This window comes from Staurois parvus, unplaced genomic scaffold (genome assembly GCF_062004578.1).
Source record: "Staurois parvus isolate SC_StPar_1 unplaced genomic scaffold, SC_StPar_1.0 ptg003164l, whole genome shotgun sequence".
In the NCBI taxonomy this organism is placed as follows: domain Eukaryota; kingdom Metazoa; phylum Chordata; class Amphibia; order Anura; family Ranidae; genus Staurois; species Staurois parvus.
Genome location: NW_028320960.1, coordinates 108,113 through 132,539, shown reverse-complemented (window position 1 = coordinate 132,539; position 24,427 = coordinate 108,113). Strand labels below are relative to the sequence as shown.

At 48.9% G+C, this 24,427-nt stretch overlaps 1 protein-coding gene across 1 annotated transcript; it reads left to right on the top strand.

Annotated features, from left to right (window-relative positions):
* Nucleotides 1-2,576: 2,576 nt before the first annotated feature.
* DKK3 (dickkopf Wnt signaling pathway inhibitor 3) lies at nt 2,577-24,225 on the top strand (the record flags this gene model as incomplete). Its single annotated transcript, XM_089667306.1, has 4 exons — nt 2,577-2,669; nt 5,994-6,132; nt 19,456-19,609; nt 20,767-24,225. Coding segments are annotated over 4 exons (597 nt in total), but the record flags the coding sequence as incomplete, so codon positions are not given.
* Between the last annotated feature and the right edge of the window lie 202 nt (nt 24,226-24,427).

Here is a 24,427-nt window from a genome sequence, read left to right as displayed (position 1 = left end):
GAGCTAACTTCTTAAGCCCGCGCCTCCTCTAGAACTGGCTGCGGCTCTGGAGGAAGGCGCATGGAATAGGTAAGTGTGACATTATTTAGCCATGACATCGGGCCCCAGCGACCAAGTGAGTGGGGCACCGAAGTCTCCTTGCCGGCCAATAAGGGTAATAAGCAGGGATATGGTGGTGCCAACCATTGGGAAGAACTTTAAGGGCTTTGATCTCTGAAGAGCGACTTGTGTTCAGATCCCTCTTCAGAGAGCATTTGAATGGCAGAGAGGAGGCGCTGTATGTCCTCCTCACTGCCTGCATCAACCCCTTGAACCCATGTATTGCACACAGTTGCAGAGCAGCCTAATTCACGTGAATGAGTGGACACTACATTCACCTTTTCCTGCCCCGGAGGCGAAGCAAAGCTTCCTGGCTGTGGAACGTGTATCGACCGCTGCCTCTGCAGCTAAAGGGAGAGAATTGAGGGGCAGTAAAAAAAAGGGACTCGGCCACACGGTTTTACTGCCCTTCAACCACCAGTGTAAATGAGCCCTAAAGTGGATTTATAGCCAAACCGCCTGTGATGGTGACAGATATCTAAGGCCCGGTTCTCACCGCTGCGTTGTTGTAGTGCTTTTTGCAGAAACGCACGACAGTCCATATAACATGGTTTCCTATGGGACACGTTCACATCTCTGCGTTTTTCTTTTTTGGAAAGGGTCGGGATTTTTTTAACCAGTTCCCTACCGCGCTATAGCCGAAGGACAGCTGCAGCATGATTGGCTGGTTCTGGGACGATGTCCATGGACGTCATTCCAGAACACGCCCCCTGCGCGCCCCTACGGACACAGCTGATCACGTGATACCGTAAACAGCCAATCACGGCGGGCTTTTACCACGTGATCAGCTGTGTCTAATGACCACGTAAATGCATTTGCTGGTTATCGACTTCACTTTCCTCGCACTGTCACAGCATGAGGAAAGTACTGACCATAACCAGCAGTTGTCAGAGAAATGATCAGCACTGATCATCAGGGCACTGATGATCAGTGCCCATCAGTGCTGCTCACCTGTGCCACCTACTTGTGCCCATCAGTGCCACCCACCTGTGCCACCTACTTGTGCCCATCAGTGCCACCCACCTGTGCCACCTACTTGTGCCCATCAGTGCCACCCACCTGTGCCACCTACTTGTGCCCACCTGTGCCACCTACTTGTGCCCATCAGTGCCACCCACCTGTGCCACCTACTTGTGCCCATCAGTGCTGCTCACCTGTGCCACCCACCTGCGCCCAGCAGTGCCACCCATCAATACAGCATCATCAATGCTAGCTCATCAATGCCGCCTATCAGTGCCTCCTATCAGTGCTGCCTATCTATGCCACCTCATCAGTGCCCATCAGTGCCAGCTCATCAGTCCTGCCTATCAGTGCAGCATCATCAGTGCGAGCTTATCAGTGCCGCCTATCAGTGCTGCCAATCCGTGCCACTTCATTAGTACCCATCAGTGCTGCCTATCAGTGCCCATCAGTGCCAGCTCATCAGTCCTGCCTATCAGTGCAGCATCATCAGTGCGAGCTTATCAGTGCCTCCTATCAGTGCTGCCTATCTGTGCCACCTCATCAGTGCCCATCAGTGCCAGCTCATCAGTCCTGCCTATCAGTGCAGCATCATCAGTGCGAGCTTATCAGTGCCGCCTATCAGTGCTGCCTATCTGTGCCACTTCATTAGTGCCCATCAGTGCTGCCTATCTGTGCTGCCTATCAGTGCTGCCTATCCGTGCCACTTCATTAGTGTCCATCAGTGCTGCCTATCTGTGCTGCCTATCAGTGCTGCCTATCCGTGCCACTTCATTAGTGTCCATCAGTGCTGCCTATCAGTGCCCATCAGTGCTGCCTATCAGTGCAGTCTCACCAACGCACATCAGTAAAGGAGAAAAATTACTTGTTTGCAAAATTTTATAATAGAAACAGAAAACCTTTTTTTTCAAATATTTTGCTCTATTTTTTTGTTTATAGCACAAAAAATAAAACCCCCAGCAGTGTGTAAATACCACCAAAATAAATCTCTATGAGTGTGAAAAAAATGATAAAAATGTCATATGGGTACAGTGTTGCATGACTGCTCAATTGTCATTCAAAGTGTGACAGCGCTGAAAGCTGGAAATTGGCCTGGGCAGGAAGGGGGTAGGAGTGCCCGGTAGGTGGGAGGTTAAACACAAAATGGTGCATTTTTGGGTCAATAGACTTTTTCCGTTTTTCAATGTGCCCAACAACAAAATGGCCAAAAAAAAAAAAAAAAAAGCACAAAAAAGCAAAATGCATCAAAAATCTTGTGAAAAATGCGTCAAAAGTACAAAACGCTCTGCAGAAACAGATCGAATACAAACTGCAGAGGTGTGAAGCGGGCCTTAGAGGGGGTTATCCTCACGATGGGGAGATTTCTTCTCACATGGGGGTTTCCTTTCTTTGTCCAAAACCCCCCAAAAAAATTGTTACATTGTAAACGTCAAACATGGAGGGTGGATTTCCAGCTTTAGACATTTTAAGGGTGTAACTTTTATTTCCACTTTCTGATCTCTTCTGTTTCCTTCCAGGAGTGCATTGTGGACGAGGACTGCGATGTGGGCGGCTTCTGTCATCTGTCGGACTTCGTCTATAGATGCCTGCCGTGCAAGGATCAGGAAGCGGTACGTCCTGAATACTGGGGCTGTTCAATTTTAGTTCAATGTTTGTACCGAATTCTGAAAAATCCGTCATCAGAGCAGATTTTTTTTTTTTTTTTTTTGCCATCTGTCTCTAGTAAAGGGGAGATTTCCCTTGACTTCCTGTCCCCCCGAAAATCCATACCAGACCCTTATCAGAGCCTGCAGCCTGGCAGGTCAGAAAAGGGGGGGGGGAGCGAGCACATACCAGGCCACATGCCCTCAACATGCAGTGGGGGGATTTTGGCGCAGGGGGGCTCCCCCCCAAAGCACTTTGTCCCCACTTTGTTGATGGGGACAAGGGCCTCTTCCCCACACTGGTGGCCGGTGATTGTGGGGGTCTGCGGATGGGGGGGGCTTAAAAAAAATATAGTGTAAAAAATTACAGAAGACAGTCTTTTATTTAAAAAAAAAATGTTTCTGTCTTTGTAATCCATCGTCAGTCATGGTGTCCAGTGATGTCACAACAACGCCAACTCGCCGAAATAAAAAAACCCCGACGCCCGCAGATCCGTCCGCACCCGCCGAGCACTCAGCATTTGCTGGTCAGATGTAAACAATTGGGCGGAGCTAGCGGTGACGTCGCCGCTAGCTCCTCCCAGTTGTCCTGTGATTGGCCAAAGCATTGCACCTGACCTGTGGTCAGGTGCATTGCTTTGGCCAGTCACAATGCACTGTCAGAGTGCAGTGCATTGTGGGGCGCGGCGGGCGAACACTTACGTTCAACTCGAACATCAAGGACATCCCAAATCCAAGCCTACAAAATTGAACTGCAGGAACACAGTTGTAATACATAAATGTGAATCTTTATAATGGCCAAAGCGTTTGCAGTTCTGTTCAGCCGGTTTTGTAATCCGCGCATCTCTGCCACGCTGCACAGTCAAGTGTAATAGGTCAAAGAGGGCGCCAAACAAAAAATCCGATGGAATCCAAAGTCTTCAATGTTCATCTGGTTCCCGGGCATTTCGAGGGCCACACAATCCCTCTTTTATCAGGGTCAGGGTCTTTGCCACTTCTCCTGTGAACACCAACACTGAGGGTTGCTTAGAACATCCTCTGCCTGCAGGAGTCATTTTGAGTCCATCTAACACCCCGCCATTTCACCCAGCCCTGATGAAGGGGGCTTGTGTGGCCCATCCTGAAACGCGTTGCCCGGCTTGTTGTTACCGGCTGAACAAGAAAGACTTTGGACTCCTAAAGATGTTTTATTTGGTTGTCTCTTTGACCTATTACACTTGGATTTCCCAGGCCAGGTGAATGCCCTCTCCTGGGGATGGGGGGGGGTCCCTGTTTTTTTTTTTGATGACCTACGGAATACAAGTGATTTGGGCTCAATTGATGACGTCGTCATTTTGATAACCTGTGTCCGGGGCCCCTCTACCAGTAACTTTTGGACATTGCAGCCAGGCAGGTGACAAAGATATTCCCATTTGGACACCGCTCAAACCGGCCCACGTGGATTGAGTGTGTGTGTTGACCTCAGCCCTGGCACCAGCCACGTCCTCTGACGCGTTTCCCACCACCCACTGGGACTTGGTCTCAGTTCTAACGAGTTTCATCCCACCCTTCCAGTCTTGGTCACAGAGGCCTGCCTCTGTAACCAAGCCCAAATGGGTGGGGCGAAACGCGTCAGACGTGGCTGGTGCAAGGGCTGAGGTCAACACACACACTCAATCCTCAATCCATGGGGGCCGGTTTGAGCGGCGTCCATATCTTGCAATTCTACACCCCTGGATGGTGTTAGGATACCTGCTCCCACTCTCAGCTCATTGGCGGGGTTACTTCATATTGCCCAACTGTGAGTGGCGCCTCAAGCCTGTCACCTCAAAAGGTATTCCCAGTATTACATTTGCAGCTTCCTGGGTCACCTACCTGCTCACCTGTTGAATGATCAAGGTGATTACATTTGTTGGCTGGTGAGCAGGTGACACAAGAAGCTGCAGTCATGACCTAAGGTGTCACCCTGATGTCACTGTTTGGTAGTGATGTGTAAATCACAAGACCGGCTGAACACAGTTACTAATCCTCTGCCAGAGGGTCTGCCTTGAATTTTTCATTAAAGTTAACCCATCAGTCATGGTGTAAGAGCAGAGGTGTCTGGTGTAGCCAGGGGCGGACTGACAACTCATGGGGCCCCCGGGCAATAGGGGATCATGGGGCCCTTGTGTCCTTGTCCAAACTCAAAAAAGCCTATGAAAAGGTACCAGGGGCATCTCATGGGGCCCCCTACTGACCCCAGGCCCTCGGGCTGTGCCCAAGTTTCCAAATGGTCAGTCCGCCCTGGGTGTAGCCTTTATGATCCTCTCTCTGTGTTCCTCTCTGATATAGTTGAGGTCAGTTTTCCATTTCAGGCTAATCTTTGGCTACCTCAATACACCGTAACCAATCGGAGCAGAGGAGAAGGCAGAAGAGCTGCCCCAATATTTGCCCCCCCCCCCCCCCCCGTGCAAGCCCAACTGTCTGATTATAGCAGCTTCAGCCTCTGTACTGGCCACTCCCAACGCGTTTTGCCCAACGAGGGTGAAATGCGTCAACGGCGTGGCTAGGACGGAGTTAGACTGAAGTTGCTATCATCTATAAGATGGATGGACTTGCATGGCTATTGGGACAGCTCTGCTGCCTTCTTCTGCTCCTCACCCAGCCAGGAACCCATCCAGGAACCCACTGGATATGGCTACAGATACTGGAATGGAGACCCAAAGTTATCATTGTGTTCACAATTGGAGCAGCTGCTGAAGTCCTTCCACTGGACAGAGGGATGAGAGTTGGGCGGGGCTTCCAGTAGCAAAGTCAATCTAGGTCGGAGAGGGACACTGGTCTAGACCAGGGGTAGGCAACCTATGGCTCTCTAGCTGTTGTGGAACTACATTTCCCATGAGGCATTGCAAAGATTACAAAACTGACAGTTACAGCCATGACTTGCAGAGGCATGATGGAACTTGTAGTCCTGTGGCTCCGAGGTTGCCTACCCCTGGTCTAGACCCAACGTAGTGGGGGTTCTGGCCAATAAAGGGATGACTTTTAATTTTTTTTTTCAATTTATGGCTGCAGCTTGTCCTGTGGGCTCTGTGTAGTTCACCGGCCCCCCTGGCTGATGTGAAGGCAGTGACATACATAGATTCTCTACAATTAGGTGAAACGCGTTGTGGGGCATTTTTCGGGAGGGGATGGAGCTGAAGCCTTCCTGTCATATTGGGAATTGAGCGGATTTCGGTGTGCGCTCTCTCCCATGAATGCTTCAGTGGACTGTGCGGTTGCATCATTGCACACATCTGATTGGTGGCTTTTTTTCTCTCTATTCTCATGCAGTGCGCTAGGGATGGTGAATGCTGCGAGGGGAAGCTGTGCATCTGGGGACAATGCAAGAAATCCGAGAAGGGAGAGAGTGGCGCCATCTGTGAGAAGCAGAGCGACTGCGACCCCGGCTTGTGCTGCGCCGTACATTCAAGTAACCATCTACCACCAATATGAAATGTCTTCATGATTTAATGTGCAAACCTCAGAGATGCGCCCGCTATCCTAGTACTCAGAACCAGCTGAAAATTGTATTTTTTTTAACTTTGGATAAATTAGGGAAGAGTCAGGCTATACTGAAAGAGACATGAGGTTGGGGGCTACAGAGCTGCACTAAGTGGGTTGGGATTTCTTCTCCTCCCCTCCGAGGGAAGGGAAAAGGTGGAGGAATATTGGGGTCTTTGCCCAACCAGTCTCGGCCAGGGTTCCATAGAAAACTAGGGATCCTCAAGAGGTTGCTAGGGGTTTCTTGAGCTGTGGCTGATTGACCTCCCATCTGATGATGTATTGATAGTTCTGCGTCCAATGCCACTTGGCAGAGCCAACAGCATGACATTAATAATCTTTTTTAGCTGATGGGAAGGACGCCATTCTGACCACCAATGTATGGGACATTCTTCCCACTGACCTCCAATGTCAGGGACATTCTTCCCACTGACCACCAATGTAAGGGACATTCTTCCCACTGACCTCCAATGTAAGAGACATTCTTCCCACTGACCTCCAATGTAAGGGACATTCTTCCCACTGACCACCAATGTAAGGGACATTCTTCCCACTGACCTCCAATGTAAGGGACATTCTTCCCACTGACCTCCAATGTAAGGGACATTCTTCCCACTGACCTCCAATGTAAGGGACATTCTTTCCACTGGCCACCAATGTAAGGGACGTTCTTCCCACTGACCACCAATGTAAGGGACGTTCTTCCCACTGACCACCAATGTAAGGGACATTCTTCCCACTGACCACCAATGTAAGGGACATTCTTCCCACTGATGACTAATGTAAGGGGAATTATTACCACTGACTAGCAATGTAAGGGACATTCTTCCCACTGACCACCAATGTAAGGGACATTCTTCCGACTGACCACCAATGTAAGGGACATTCTTCCCACTGACCACCAATGTAAGGGACATTCTTCCGACTGACCACCAATGTAAGGGACATTCTTCCCACTGACCACCAATGTAAGGGACATTCTTCCCACTGAACCCCAATGTAAGGGACATTCTTCCCACTGACCCCCAATGTAAGGGACATTCTTCTCACTGACCACCAATGTAAGGAACATTCTTCCCACTGATGACTAATGTAAGGGGAATTATTACCACTGACCACCAATGTAAGGGGAATTCTTCCCACTGACTACCAATGTAAGGGACATTCTTCCCACTGACCTCCAATGTAAGGGACATTCTTCCCACTGACCACCAATGTAAGGGACATTCTTCCCACTGACCACCAATGTAAGGGACATTCTTCCCACTGACCACCAATGTAAGGGACATTCTTCCCACTGACCACCAATGTAAGGAGCATTCTTCCCACTGACCTCCAATGTAAGGGACATTCTTCCCACTGACTAGCAATGTAAGGGACATTCTTCCCACTGATGACCAATGTAAGGGACATTCTTCCCACTGACCCCCAATGTAAGGGACATTCTTCCCACTGATGACCAATGTAAGGAACATTCTTCCCACTGACCTCCAATGTAAGGGACATTCTTCCCACTGATGACCAATGTAAGGGGGATTCTTCCCACTGACCACCAATGTAAGGAGCATTCTTCCCACTGACCACCAATGTAAGGGACATTCTTCCCAATTTTTCTTTATTAAAAGTCTCGCAATCAATAAACATAAAATATTATACAGAATATAAAAAAATTATATATATTTACAGCAAAACGAAAATAAACATAGCAAAATCTGCTGTCAGACAAAAGCAAACGTCTCAGAAATGAACATGACATAATTGGGGAAATAAATCGTACTACCACTCACATCACTACACCAGACATCAAACCTGTGAGGTCAAGAAACCACCCCGCCCCCCTTATGCATGCAGCCCTTCTTCAAAAAAGATCTTAACAAAAACTACGGGAGTGAAAAGAACAGTATAAGGAAAGACCCCCTCACCCAGAGATGGACAGTTCACCAAAGGCAGGTCTGATATTCCTCCACGCCCTTATCCAGACCGCCCGAGGCTCTCTGACCCTCTCAAGACCCCGAATCTTCCCAACCTCACCCAGAATATCGTGCACCACCACCTCTACAGGGAGGACTTTCTTCCGGATGGTAATCTGACACCGTGCGTTCCATGTGAAGTAACGGACAACTATACTAACTAGAAAAAGTGTATCCAAATCAAAGTCCCAGTGAGCTGGGAATGCCCCGTACACCCACTCTGCATAACTCATGCGATAGAGAAAGGGGATGCCCAGAACCCTCCCCACCCTTTTATACACCTCTATGTTAAAGGGACACAGGAGCAGAAAGTGGTCCATAGACTCCAACTTACCAACACACTCTGCTCTAGGACAATCCCGATCATCCACAGGGCGGTGCTTCAGGTTCCCTCTCACATAGAGCCTTCCATGAAAAGCGAGCCAGGCTTGATCCCTAAACTTCAAAGGGATTCTCTCCAAGTTAATTAAACGCAATCCCTCCCTCATTACGGAGCCTGGGCAATCCTTTAAGGCCAGTGACACACTGAAAGCAGAAGCCAAAATCCTCTCCCCCAGAAGCTTCCTGGGAAGGGACCTGATATCCTCCACTGTCACCTGCCACTGCCGAAGTATTTTCAGACACGGGGCAACATAAGCCGGGAGCTTGCCATGTCGGACTCTCAGACTTTTCACTGGGCCGCCATCTTCCCAGCAATGCAGAAAAGGCCTAAACCAAGACTGAAAAATACCCACCCATCCCGGCGGGGTCTCTGCTAACATATTACCAAGATTGTACTTTAAAAAGAGCAAAGAAAAGAAAACTATCGGGTTGACCATTCCTAGGCCACCCTCCCGCCTGGACAGGTAAGTTACATTGCGTTTGATCAGGTTCAGCCTATTTCCCCATAACAGTTGGAAAAAACAGCTGTAGACCCTTGCATAGAGAGATACTGGCAAGATACAGACGAAGCTGACATATAAAAAGATCGGGATCAGGTAAGTTTTGATCAAGTCAACCCTCTCTCTCAAGGAAAGCCTCCATCTCTTCCAGCTTGCTACTTTGGCATTGGCAACTACCAACCTGCTTTCCCAATTTCGATGACCATAGTCACCAGGACCAAATTTGATGCCCAAAATTTTAATTTCCTGCTGGGGCTCTGGGAAGGCATCCGGAAGTTCGAAGCTTTCACCCTCCTCACCCATCCAGAAAACTTCACTCTTTTCATGGTTGACTTTAGAGCCAGAAGCCTCCGTGTACTGCTCTATCACAGAGACCACCTCCTGCGCCTCCTCAGTCCCAGAGATAATAACAGACACATCATCAGCATAGGCAACGACCTTCAAAGGCGGCACACCAGCAATGCCCAGAGGCACCCCGCACAACGATGCGCCCTCTAGCCTTCTTACAAAGGGGTCGATTGCGAAAGCATATAGCAGGGGGCTCAAAGGACATCCCTGGCGCACACCAGAGCCGACCTCAAAAGGCTGCCCAACCCAACCATTAACAAGTGGGAAGCTCTCAGCCCCGTTATATAATGTCTTCAGCCAATCTATAAACCTCCCCTGCAGGCCGTATCTACCAAGCAGCAACCACAGATATTCATGATTCACTCGATCAAAAGCTTTTGCCTGATCCAATGCCAGCAAGTACTTTCTCCATCCAGCAGCCCTGCATCGTTCCAAAGCCTCCCGGATAGCCAAAACTGCTGAAAAGGTACTTCTACCTTGGACCGAACAGTGCTGATGGCTGGACAACAAATCGCCTGCTACTGACGACAAGCGCCAAAATAGAATCTTTGCCAAGATCTTTCTATCAACATTGAGAAGACTGATGGGGCGCCAGTTCTCAATCATTGAGGGGTCTTTACCTTTTGACAGAAGAATCACAGCGGATTGCCTCATGGAGGGAGGGAGCGAACCCTCTTCTAGACAGCTGTTAAAAACCTCTGCTAAAAAGGGAGCCAGAATGGACTTAAAACACTTGTAAAATTCAGCTGTCAATCCATCTGGCCCAGGCGATTTTTTGGTAGCCAGCTTGTCTATAGCCTGAACTACCTCATCCGCTGAAATTGGTTCTGTCAAATTCATCAAAAGCAATGCACCATTTCCCAATCCTGGAGTAGAATCCAGAAAGCTTTCCATCCTGTCCCAGCTAAGGTCCTTTCTTCCCAGGAGGTCTGCATAATACGACCCAAAGATCTCCAAGATCCCTGATCTGGACTTTATCAGGGAACCCGTACTGTCTTTCAGGCCAATGACCGTCTTAACTGCTATGCCTTGCTTACAGTTCTGGTAAGGATCAGGTGAGTGATATTTCCCATAATCCCTCTCCAAAACCAAGGAGGCATGCCGGTCGTATTGACACTTCCTAAGAAGAAGCTTCACTTCAGAGATCTCCCCCGGATCTCCTCCATACGAGACAAGACGATCAAGCTTCCTCCGCAAATGCTGGTAGGCAATATACATACCAAGCTGCTTCTTCTTACTTATGGCCTTGAAAAGTCCAATCGCCCTTTGTTTCACAAGCTCCCACCACTCTGACTTACTGCTGCAAAAGTCCAGAATAGAAACCTGTGCCTGAAAAAAATCCTCAAAGGATTGTCTTACCTCTACATCTTCCAGGAGAGCCGAATTCAGTTTCCAGACACCCCTTCCCCTGGGTGGAGTGTCCGAGGCATTCAGAGTCACAGACAGCATACAGTGATCAGAGAACTCCACGGCCTTCAACTCAGGAGCTGAGAAAGCAGAGTTCTCCTTTAAAAAAAACCTGTCTATCCTGCTCTGACTATTCCCTCTCTGAAATGTGAACCCCGTGCTGCCAGGGCAGTGCTTAATGTGCACATCTACCAGGCCTGCCTGTCTAACCAAATCTCTGAGAAAAACGCTATCATAACCCAGCCTGTCTATGGAGCCTCTCCTGTCTTCAGGCCTAATTATGGTGTTAAAGTCACCTCCAAAGACAACCTGCTGGGACGTAAAAAGGAAGGGCTTGATCTTTGTGAGGAGGCATTTCCTGCCCCATTTTGACTGTGGTCCATAGATATTGATCAGGCGCAGGTCCTGCCCCCTAACAGAGACGTCTAAGACCATGCATCTCCCCATTTCTACCTCAATTACCCGCCGGCACGTTACCATATCGGTTTTAAAAAGGACCGCAACTCCGCTGCAAGGTTCAGCCGCAAGAGACCAAAAGGAGGGACCACATCTCCACTCCCTTTTTGCTAGATAGACATCGGCCAATGTATTGAGCCAGGTCTCTTGCAAAAATAAAATCTCAGCATCAAACTCGCTGAGCAAAAATAAGGCCGTATCACGAGCTCCTGCAGATTTAATGCTGGCGACATTAATGGTCGCCACCTTTAACAGAGTGGGAACTGCCATCAGGATGATTGGGGTAGTTGTTTCTTAACCTCTACCACACTCTCATCACCCGAAACAGCTCTCTTCAGAGTATGTGACTCCCCCTCATCCATAGATGATAGAGAAATGGATATATCCGATACCATCTCATCACCTGACAAAACTGAAAAAGTATTGCCAAAAGGGACCCCTCCTGGATCTGATTCTGAGGAAGAGAGGACAGCTCTTCTCATCCTCCTCTTCTTCTTCTTCTTCTTCTCCTTCACCCTCTCCCACCCTTCATCAGCCGAATCCCCCCCAGCAGGAGGTGAGACATGGGACATGGATACCCCTCCCTGAGCCCCATCGGCTCCACCCCCATCCGGCACCCCCACAACCTCCTGACCATGTTTGCGCTGATGGGGGACAGGTACCGGAGGTGGAGTAGGCCGAGAGGGAAGATCCGCTAAACCCGCCCCCCCCAGCAGCTTCCGCCAGTCTGGAGGATCTACGTACTGTAGGATTAGGGACAGGAGGGACAGACTCAGGGGTGACATTACTGGGGGAAACACAATCTGACACAACAGAGGGAACAGACACAGGAGGGGCAACTACAGTTTCCTCCCTAGCATCAGCTGCCTCATCCTCTTTATCCAGCCTCTGCAGCTCAGCCTCCAGTCCTGGCAGGTTGTGTAGTGCCTCTGGGCACAGACTGTATGGATGACCCAGCTGCTGGCACAAATTACACCGAATCTCGGTGCATTCTTTGGCCAAATGGCCAAAATCCTGGCACAGTGAGCACTTCTTGATGGTGCAGGACGATGCAAAATGACCTTTCTCTCCGCATTTGTTACAAACTTTAGGCTGACCTTGATAGAAAATGGTCAGCCTATCCCTCTCCAGAAAGGCTGAGCAGGGAAGATGCTGAACCACATTGCCCAGCACCCTCAATTGCACTGACACTGTCCAGGCCCCTGTCCATATCCTATGCTCATCCAGGACCTTCCGCAGTGGGGTGAGGACCTCACCATGTCGGCGTAGCCAAACTACCAAATCAGCCTCTGGTATGGATTCATTCCGGACCAGGATTGTCACCAATTTTATCAAAGGCTGTCTGGAAACCACCTTTGCCACCAAACCTTTCCACTGCTGAAGGCTCCTGCACCTCCAATATCTCTCCCAAAACAGGTCCAGGCCTTCAGGTTTTACAAACGACAAATCGTATTCATAGCTGCCTACTGGGCAGATCAATGCAAACACATCCTAGGCTTTAAACCCCATCTCTAGAATCAACTCCGCCACCCTCCCCCTTACTGGTGGGTTCCCTTCCCCCTCCCACTTCAACTGTACCACATTCCTTCTTCTGACCCCACCAACCATCCCACCACCAAACCTCCCCAAATTGTGACCATTAGTATTCCCAACACTACCCCCACCCCCCTTGGTGCGACTCCCCAAAACAGAGGCATAGCTCCCCCCAATCCTCCCAGCAGCAGAAACATTTGTGTGTCTGGGAGCATCTGGTGCAACTCTGGCAGATACCTCTCTCTGCTCAGCAGGGGGAGAAATGTCATTTTTACCTCTGTCAGCAATGCTAACCCCTTCACCTCCACCCACACATCCATTGCTTTACCAGTCTCAACAGTCATAGACTTCACAGCAATGTCCGCACTCACTGCTGCAACCATAGAAGCTCCATCAGTCATCTCTTGCTCCAAGAAAGGACACTCAGCCCAGGACTGGATTGGATTCTCAGACACAGCAACAAGTGAGACATCCATGTGTGCTGTTTGCTCTCCACATGGTGCAGTGTGCTGCTCCCCTCCCCCACCAGCATCAATCAGGTCTGGAGCACCTGGGAGCTCAGGTGAAACAGTCTCTCTGCTGGGGTCAGCCATCTTGCCTGTAGAGGGACTACTGGTCTCAGCAGGAACAGCAGCAGTAACTTCCATCCGTGGGGTGCTTGGTGCAGGTTCATCCACATTCCCCTGATGGTATGGAGACCTCTCTGCCAGGGATTTTTCCTCAAGGTTGGCTGAGGATTCCTCCACAGCAGGTTGCTTGCAGAGCTCCTCATCCACAGTACTCACCGCAGCAGGTGGGGCAGACATGCTGGGAGCAGCCATGTTGGTATATTGGGCTTTCTCCACCAGTCTTGGCTTTGCCAGTCTGTACCTCCTCTGTCCATCCTCAGGGACTTCTGAAGGGTCATCAGTGAAGGCAAACTTGTCTGCTCTCGGGGGTGACTCCATCTGCTGGATGAACTTCAGGGTTCCATACTCACCCTCAACCCCCTGGCTGGTTGCCACTGGTGATTCCACAGCCTGACATGGGGGGAGAGACGCTGATGTAGATGGAACTGGGTCATCCATTACCTGAGGCTGCTGATCCACAGAGCTCACTGATGTCTGGCTGGCAAATCTCCTCTCATTATCGAACTTTTCTTTAAATGCTCCACTTCTTGCTTTCAACTTTTGTAATAATAAAGATTGTCTCTTCACTTTATCCTCCATGTGCTGGAGCGCTGGCTTCATGCCCAATCTGTTCTTGCTCCAGGCCTGGCAGTATTTGGCTCTGAAGGTTTTGTGTTCAGATTTCAAAACTTTAAGTTTCTCCTCAGCTCTTCCAATAGTCACAAATCTATCAGTAATCTTCTGTCTGAAGACATCGACATCCTCACCAGGGCTGGGACCCACAGTCAGGTCCTCCACCTCCTCCTCTTCACTAGGCCCGGTCTCATCAGGGGAATCCCTCCCAGGGCCTCCCCCTGGATCAGGCATGGTTCCTGGGCCAAGCTAGCAGGCAAGGCCCAGGCTTGAAAATGCTGGTTCTCAGGGAGAGCTCCTTCAGTGTGTCCTCCTCCTTCTCCCACTGACCACCAATGTTATGGGGCTCTTCTTGCACTGACCACCAATGTAAGGGACATTCTTCCCACTGACCTCCAATGTAAGGGACATTCTTCCCACTGATGACCAATGTAAGGGGAATTCTTCCCACTGACCACCAATGTAAGGAGCATTCTTCCCACTGACCACCAATGTAAGGGACATTCTTCCCACTGACCTCCAATGTAAGGGCCATTCTTCCCACTGATGACCAATGTAAGGGGAATTCTTCCCACTGACCACCAATGTAAGGAGCCTGATTCCCACTGACCACCAATGTAAGGAGCCTGATTCCCACTGACCACCAATGTAAGGGACATTCTTCCCATTGACCACCAATGTAAGGAGCATTCTTCCCACTGACCACCAATGTAAGAGACATTCTTCCCACTGACCACCAATGTAAGGGACATTCTTCCCACTGACCTCCAATGTAAAGAACATTCTTCCCACTGATCACCAAAGTAAGGAACATTCTTCCCAATCTTCTCCAAAATAAGGGATAGTCTTCCCACTAACCCCCAATGGAAGGAGCATTATTCCCAAAGACCACCAATGTAAGGGACATTTTTCCTTTTGACCACCAATGTAAGGGACATTCTTCCCACAGTGATGTAATTTTAGCAGTGGTTCTCTGAGACCTGAAAAGTATTTCAAGGGTTTCTCTAGGATAAAAGGGTTGAGAAAGTTGGGTCTAGACCAGTGTTCTCCAAACTGTGGCCCAGGGGCCCGATGTGGCCCTTAGCTTGCCTTTATATGGCCCTTGGGGCACTTTATCCCCACTGACACCAACAATGGAGCATTACTACTGCTACTGACATCAACAATGGGGCACTATACCTCAAACTGACACCACTGTTGGGGCACTATATCTCACAATGACACAAACAATGGGACACTATTCCTCCCATGGACACCAATGATGGGGCACTATTCCTCACACTGACACCAATGATGAGGCACTATTCCTCCCACTGAAACCAATGATGGGGCACTATTCCTCCCACTGAAACCAATGATGGGGCACTATTCCTCCCACTGAAACCAATGATGGGGCACTATTCCTCCCACTGACACTAATGATGGGACACTATTCCTCCCATGGACACAAACGATGGGGCACTATTCCTCCTACTGACACCAACGATGGGGCACTATTCCTCCCACTGACACCAACGATGGGGCACTATTCCTCCCACTGATACCAATGATGGGGCACTATTCCTCCCACTGACACCAATGATGGGGCATTATTCCTCCCACTGACACCAATGATGGGGCACTATTCCTCCCACTGAAACCAATGATGGAGCACTATTCCTCCCACTGATACCAATGATGGGGCACTATTCCTCCCAGTGATACCAATGATGGGGCACTATTCCTCCCACTGACACCAATGATGGGGCATTATTCCTCCCACTGACACCAATGATGGGGCATTATTCCTCCCACTGACACTAATGATGGGACACTATTCCTCCCATGGACACAAACGATGGGGCACTATTCCTCCTACTGACACCAATGATGGGGCACTATTCCTCCCACTGACACCAACGATGGGGCACTATTCCTCCAACTGATACCAATGATGGGGCACTATTCCTCCCACTGACACCAATGATGGGGCATTATTCCTCCCACTGACACCAATGATGGGGCACTATTCCTCCCACTGAAACCAATGATGGGGCACTATTCCTCCCACTGAAACCAATGATGGAGCACTGTTCCTCCCACTGATACCAATGATGGGGCACTATTCCTCCCAGTGATACCAATGATGGGGCACTATTCCTCCCACTGAAACCAATGATGGGGCACTATTCCTCCCACTGAAACCAATGATGGAGCACTATTCCTCCCACTGATACCAATGATGGGGCATTATTCCTCCCACTGATACCAATGATGGGGCACTATTCCTCCCAGTGATACCAATGATGGGGCATTATTCCTCCCACTGACACCAATGATGGGGCATTATTCCTCCCACTGACACCAATGATGGGGCACTATTCCTCCCACTGACACCAATGATGGGGCACTATTCCTCCCACTGATACTAATGATGGGGCACTATTCCTCCCACTGAAACCAATGATGGGAAACTATTCCTCCCACTGAAACCAATGATGGGGCACTATTCCTCCCACTGAAACCAATGATGGGAAACTATTCCTCCCACTGAAACCAATGATGGGGCACTATTCCTCCCATGGACACCAATGATGGGGCACTATTCCTCCCATGGACACCAACGATGGGGCACTATTCCTCCTACTGACACCAACAATGGGCGCTATTCCTCCCCTTATTACCAAAGATGCATTGTTTACTCCCACTGACACCAGAACAATTTGTAATCCCAATGGCCACAGTCTGACTCCCCTAAAGTCTGAAGGACTGTTTTCTAGCCTTTTGTTTCGAACGTTTGGAGACCCCTGGACATTTACTTCAGCTCTCAGAATCTCTTGTTGACCTGTTTATCCATGATCTGAAGACGTAGCCAGGATGAGCTTGTGGTTATTGGCTGTGAAGGTTGTAATTTACCCAGGTCATGATATTGCTAGTAGTAACACATTCCTTGGACTTGACGATGGGTCAGCAGTCAGCAAAGTGGCTTCCTCAGGAACATACCCATCATCATTAACCACATAGGACATTGCTTTTTTGGCCATTGTTTCAAGCACACAGTAATGCAGGCCATACACGGGTCGAATCCCGAACTAATATTCTTTAGAAGATCAGAAATTTTCTTGCGTTTTGTAATCCGATGGCGCCACCATTGATTTCGAAATTCGACCAACCAAGCCTTTCATTTCACCTCGTGTTGCTATAGAAAATTATTTTCGTGGTCAAGAATTTTCTTTTCTTTCCAGGTCGCAGCTCATGCTCATTTCTTTTTCGGTTACATTTCTCACACGATTCCGCCATCATCGATTCGAAGTTCATTTGTTTTTCAAAAAATTTCCAACATGCCCGATCACTCAGATTCGATGGTCACACAAAAATCAGCTGTTTCTGTGACTCACTAATGGCGTGAAATACAAAGGAAAATTCTTAGAAAAGATTTTCGAAAGAAATTTCTTTTGGCATTTGACCCGTGTATGGCCGGCTTAAGTCTGGTTTGAGAGCCAATATGTTATTGCCAACATTGACATAATAAAATCTGTAAGACCATATCATACTAAATATAGATTTTTATAAACGGCCTCCCCGCCCCCTGCTTGTGCACGCTCCCTGGGAGCGCGCACCACCACAATCCGGTGCCCGCCAGACACAGTGGAACACCGATCGTCGTACGGGACCTCTGCGCGAGGTCCGGATCATGTGATCACTGATTGGCCAATCAGTGATCACATGCAGAGTAGTAAGCAAGATGTCACTTCTGACATCATTGCTTACTACGTGTGAAATCTGTGAATGATCACAGAGGTCACATGGTACAGGGCGATTCACAACAGCCTTGTACCATGTGACAAGCTGTGACTAATCACAGCTCTCACAGTATTTCTCAATGGCTGCAAGAATGCAGCCAGAGAGAAGGAGAAATGATTGCTTTTACAGCCCTTAGGGGTGTAAAAGCAATCAGTGTAAAAAAAAATAAAAAATCTTCATCACCCCCCTCAAGTAGTACTGCTAGGGTGACAGTATGTAAAAAAAACAAAAACAAAACATAAATAATAATATAAAAAAAAAATAAAAATGTAAAAAAAATGTTTAAAAATTATAATTTTTGGTTGTAAACTAATTTGGGTTAGTTTTTATTACTAAAAAGATAACGGAATACATTTTGGCCAAGATTTATGATGAAATATTATTTATTTGCAAAATTTTATAAGAAAAACACCTTTTTTTTCAACATTTTTGAACTTTTTCATTTACATAGCAAAAAAAATAAAAATCCCAGCGGTGAATAAACACCACCAAAATAAAGCTTTATCTGTCTCAAAAAAATGCTAAAAAATTCATATGGGTACAGGGTTGCATGACCGCGCAATTGTCATGCAAAGCTGAAAAGCTGAAAATTGGCCTGGACAGGAAGGGGGTGAAAGTGTCCGGACTGGAAGGGGGTGAAAGTGTCCGGACTGGAAGGGGGGAAAGTGTCCGAACTGGAAGGGGGGGAAGTGTCCGGACTGGAAGGGGGGAAAGTGTCCGGACTGGAAGGGGGGGAAGTGTCCGGACTGGAAGGGGGGGAAAGTGTCCGGACTGGAAGGGGGTGAAAGTGTCCGGACTGGAAGGGGGGGAAAGTGTCTGGACAGGAAGGGGGTGAAAGTGTCCGGACTGGAAGGGGGTGAAAGCGTCCGGACTGGAAGGGGGTGAAAGCGTCCAGACTGGAAGGGGGGTGAAAGCGTCCGGACTGGAAGGGGGTGAAAGTGTCCGGACTGGAAGGGGGGTGAAATTGTCCGGACTGGAAGGGGGTGAAAGTGTCCGGACTGGAAGGGGGGGAAGTGTCCGGACTGGAAGGGGGGGAAAGTGTCCGGACTGGAAGGGGGGGAAGTGTCCGGACTGGAAGGGGGGGAAAGTGTCCGGACTGGAGGGGGGTGAAAGTGTCCGGACTGGAAGGGGGGGAAAGTGTCTGGACAGGAAGGGGGTGAAAGTGTCCGGACTGGAAGGGGGTGAAAGCGTCCGGACTGGAAGGGGGTGAAAGCGTCCAGACTGGAAGGGGGGTGAAAGCGTCCGGACTGGAAGGGGGTGAAAGTGTCCGGACTGGAAGGGGGGTGAAAGTGTCCGGACTGGAAGGGGGTGAAAGCGTCCGGACTGGAAGGGGGGGAAAGCGTCCGGACTGGAAGGGGGAGAAAGCGTCCGGACTGGAAGGGGGTGAAAGTGTCCGGACTGGAAGGGAGGGAAAGCGTCCGGACTGGAAGGGGGTGAAAGCGTCCGGACTGGAAGGGGGGGAAAGCGTCCGGACTGGAAGGGGGGGAAAGTGTCCGGACTGGAAGGGGGGGAAAGTATCTGGACATGAAGTGGTTAAAACAGACATGACAAACATTAGAAGAAGGTATAAATGTGAAATTGTTTATTTTCTTGGTGATGAAGTCTAAGTGAACCCATTTTCGTTGCCTTTCAGGTCTCCTCTTTCCAGTTTGCACACCTTTGCTGGTTAAGGGTGAGGAGTGCCAGAATCCGAACTCACTCCTAGATATATTTTCATGGGATCTGGAGTCAGAAGCCCCTCTAAACCGTTGTCCCTGTGCCAGTGGACTGATCTGCCAGGCTCAGAGGTCAGTAGCTTCCTTTGACCATCACTGTTCTCATAAAACATGAGAAAAGGTTCTGCAGCTTACAGTACAGGTCCAATACAGGTCCAGCCAGTGCACTTTCCATTGGGTTGTTACAACCAACGGTATCAACCAGACTTGTTGGTGGAAAGCCCTGACTACAGCGGTGGAACACTAGTTTCTGCTACCAGATGATGCCGGTAAGCTGGATGGATAATGTATCTAGATGAGTGAAAAAAATGGGAATAGCAAAGGTTGTTTTTTAATTGTGAGTAGGTGAAAGGAATGGTGGTTGTTGCACATATGACTGTTGATGGGCTTTGGAGTTCAAGTTAGGCCATTTTTTTTAGCTTTGGATAGAATGGTCAAAGGCTTGAACCTCCACTCTGCCTCAAGATGTCCTTGGTGAACCCACAAGACTGAGGACATCCTAGGAGTACAGAGTGTTTTAGACTGCCCCTTTGAGAGGGCATCACCACCTTGTTGACTCCAAAACCTGAAGTATCTCCTGAACTACTAAGATGATACTTATTGGGTCGATACTTTGGTGCTGATTTGAACCTTCTTAGCTAGTAATGGGGCCAATTAATTGAGATCTAATGTCCTTCCTCGGTGGCACAGTGGCTTAGTGGTTAGCACTTCTGCCTTGCAGTAATTGGGTCATGGGTTCAATTCCCAACCGTGGCGCCTCCTGCATGAAGTTTGCATGTTCTCCCTGTTTTCGCATGGGTTTTCTCCCACACTTTAAAGACATGCTGGTAGGTTAGTTGGCTCCTGTCTAAATTGTCCTAGTTTCATCCCTGGCCATGTGGGATCTCCTGCATGGTGGGGGTTGGGGAAAGACCTGGCAACCTACCCTGTAAAATTGCTAAGAGAATTCATGGAAGAAGTCGCTTGCGAGTGACGGTCCATGCAATCGCCAAGGGTTGGATAGGACTGAATGGATAGATAGAATGTCCTTCCTTAAAGCCACCATGAGATAGTGAGATGGAACTACTCAACTGTGGTGGCCAGATTAGATAGGGGATAGGTGAAATTGATGTATGTTGATGAAGTCCAAAACCTTTAAGACACTCTTCTACCCAATGTACTCCCCCCTGTATCCCACACAATCCTGGAAACTTCCCAGCTGTGACTTCTTCCGTTGTTTGTTGCTGCAGGGACAGCTTTGCACTCATCTGCGAAGAACTTCTCATGCAGAGCAAAAGGGAGGAGATGTTGAACCTGCCTTTCTTCACCGCCTTGCCCCAGGAGGAGATCAACTACGAAGATGGTAATATTTCACCCACAGGGATCGGAGCCGACCTCAGCCTTTCTGAAGGTGAAGGAGATTTAATCGATTCTGAACTGCCCTTTGTGGACTATATCTAGGGGACTTATTCATTAATGAAGGACCTCAGAAGGGTGTGGATTGAAGAACTGACTACTCAGAAATTGACAAAACTGGCAAAATCCGTTATATCATGAGAAACTGGGAGACTATTGCTTTGGTTGGCATGGTGCAGACACATACACGGGGAACCTTTCCGTATTCATTGACCCCCATCTGACGGCAGATCTTACAATTGCCATCAAATTGAAGCACTAGGAAGAGCGAATGATGTAAATCCTAGTTACATTTCAACAAGTTTGCAGTAACTAAATTCTGTGCTTAACCCAGTGAAAGTGCCCAATAAAATTTGCTTTAGAAAAATTTTAATATATTTTCTAGCACAGACCACTCTTCAAATAGCAGAGACACTCCACTCAATCCTTCCTCCGACACGTTTACCTCCTTCTGGGGCCTAATTGTAGAGTTCTTTCCACATGAATCTCTATGAAGCCCCAGTAGGGGGTGAAATGCGTTGGTGGAGTGCCTCTGGGCTGTTTGTACAATAAAGTTTTGAGTGTGTGGAACCCATGGTTGGAGTCAGGGGCGGACTGACCATTTGAGAACTCGGGCACTGCCCGAGGGCCCGGGGTTAGTAGGGGGCCCCATGAGATGCCCCTGGTACCTTTCATAGGCTTTTTTGGGTGTAGTTTGAGTGTGGGTGAGGCCCCATGATCCCCTATTGCCTGGGGGCCCCATGAGTTGCCAGTCCACCCCTGGTTGGAGTGTGGTGCAGGACCTCAGAGTGGTGTTGGACCTCAGAGTAGTGTGGGACCTCAGAGTGGTGTGGGACCTCAGAGTGGTGCGGGACCTCAGAGTGGTGAGGGACCTCAGATTGGTGTGGGACCTCAGAGTGGTGCGGGACCTCAGAGTGGTGAAGGACCTCAGACTGGTGTTGGACCTCAGAGTGGCGTGGGACCTCAGAGTGGTGTTGGACCTCAGAGTGGTGTTGGGGACGCTTCCAAAAAAATATACCTAAATGTACACAAAATGGCCAGCCTAGATTTGAACCAGTCACTGGATACTCCTGAATGACGATTGCACAACTGACGTACTGTAGAGGCATAAAATTGCCTCATTTTTCATAGAGCCAGCTCTTCAAGTACTACAACACCCAGCATACCTTGTCAGCTGTCTGTACATGAATAGTCTTTGACCAGGAGGGCTGTGTTTGTAACGATCTATTGGCCGTCAATTACAGCCACAGGATTTCCTCTGACCATTTTACTGGACAGATTGGAAAGTTTATATTTCCTCAGAGCCTGGGGTGCTGTGTACAAAAACAAAACATCAAAGGGAACCCAGAAACTTGCACTAGGGTGTCATTTGGTCCCCCCAAAAAAGGGAGGATCCCTTCCTAACACCCAACCCCCTGAAGGCCCATAATCCTACTCTTAGGTCCACCTAACCAAAAACGGCCCGGTGGACCCCTCTCCTTGCGACCTGCCGAAGCCGACCACCAAGTACTAGGTTGAAAATTGGATAAGGTGTTCCTGTGCTTTGCCCATACAAGTCAAGGCAACAGGATCTCTAGAATGCAGCTGCTCCATTTTCCTACTACCTGGTACTTCCAAGTATGGGAGAGCCAGGGGCGGACTGACCATTTGGAAACCCGGCCTTGCCCGAGGGCCCAGGGTCAGTAGGGGGCCTCATAAAATGCCCCTGGTACCTTTTTCATAGGCTTTTTTGAGTTTGGGCAAGGACACAGGGGCCCCATGATCCCCCATTGCCCGGGGCCCCATAAGTTGTCAGTCCGCCCCTGGGGAGAGCATGTGACTCATTTCAGTTCCTGCCTCATGAGGGTATTGGTAATTGGATGCTAGGTACCCAGCACTGTCATATAGGGCCGGGAGAGAGTTCTCAGCCCCGTGTTAGCGCCAGGTCACGCTCTGCAGCTTATACAGGACCTCTTTTTCCTGCTCTCAGCAGCGAGCAAAGCGTCAAAGTGCAATAAAATCTGAACAACCATGGGGGTGCCATCAAAGTGAAATTGCTGCTTTGGCCTGCATGGGCAAAGCACGGGAGAACTTTCAACTTGAGCAAAAACCAAATGTCTATGTCCATCCCCCTATAGACGGGGACTATACATATACATAGAGGTTTGATTCGGCTTGCAATGAACGACAGAAAGATTGGTTGATTGGACCAAAGTTCGATGTAACGGATTAGGAGACCCTCAGATCCAGCTTTGTCAAAGGCCAGGACCAAATTTCTGTTCTTATTGCCGATTTCCCACATTCACCGCATAAACCTCCCACTTCCCTCGCTTCCTGCTTAAAACCTGTTTTTATTTCATCTTCGCTGTTAAAAGTCAACGGTTGATCGTGTTTTAATCAAGATGGTAAAAGCAACAAGAAAAGGAAAAAAAGGGTAATTATCGAATCTTTTGAAGACCACCACCACCTGAATTCCGTACACCACTATAACCTAATGGTTCAGATCTTCCAGATCTCTGCTGTGTTCTTCCATGAACACAGGAGAAATACCCTCTATGACCAAAAAAAAAAAACCCTCCGTGGCCCCTGCCCTGTGGCAAGAGTCAGGATTGGGAGTAGGGGCTGGGCCGGAAGGGTGCCTTACCTGGGAGTGGCAGTTTACTGAAGGGATGGGGGTGCTGTGTGGTGAGCTCATTCTGATACAAGGCTGACAGGAGTAGTGACAGTGGCATCACTACAGTCAGTCCAGTGCTGGAGAGCAGGGAGGAGGTGCAGGTTGTGCTCGCTCTCTTTGTGTACGGGAAACCAGGAGCTCTGAACTGGCAGGAAAGAGGGAAGAGGAGAAAGAACACAACCTGCACCTCCTCTCTGCTCTCTCCTGACCACTTCCAGCACTGGGCTGACAGTAGTAATGATGCCGCTGATGACGGGGACGGCTTTTGGCATCCTCACCCTGTGCGCTGGATGACCTTGTCACGGCACTGCTCCAGACAACTTGGCCGGAGCCACACAGTGAGATAATTCTCCATTTTTGACATTTCCCTTTATTTCTTTCCTGTTGAATTCACCCTCTTGATTAAAACGAAGCTAGGTTACGTTTTCAGTATTGCGTCGCCTTACGCTGAGCAGACGGGATTGTTTGAACGACGTCGCCCTCTGCTGGATGGAAATGCAGTAATTCGAGTGTCTAATTTATATTCTGAATTCAATGTTTGCATGTGTCATATGATGTAGAGAGTTTGTAGATTTTGGCTGAATATAAAATGATCTAATTTAAATGGTCTCATGACTTAATAAAATATTTTACTAGTCCAGTCTGTCTCTGAAATTGTGCTTTATGCTAACTGGAGAAACTTCCAGGATTGGAATCTACCCAGAGCTGCTAAAAGCAGAAAAATCTTCCAGTGCGATCCAGAAATATAGCAGAAATGACTTCCGTTCTGTCGAGGACACAAAGCGAAACTGAACAAGTGTGATGTGGGAGGGGTTATGTCCTGAAGGGGCGGGGCTTCAGTT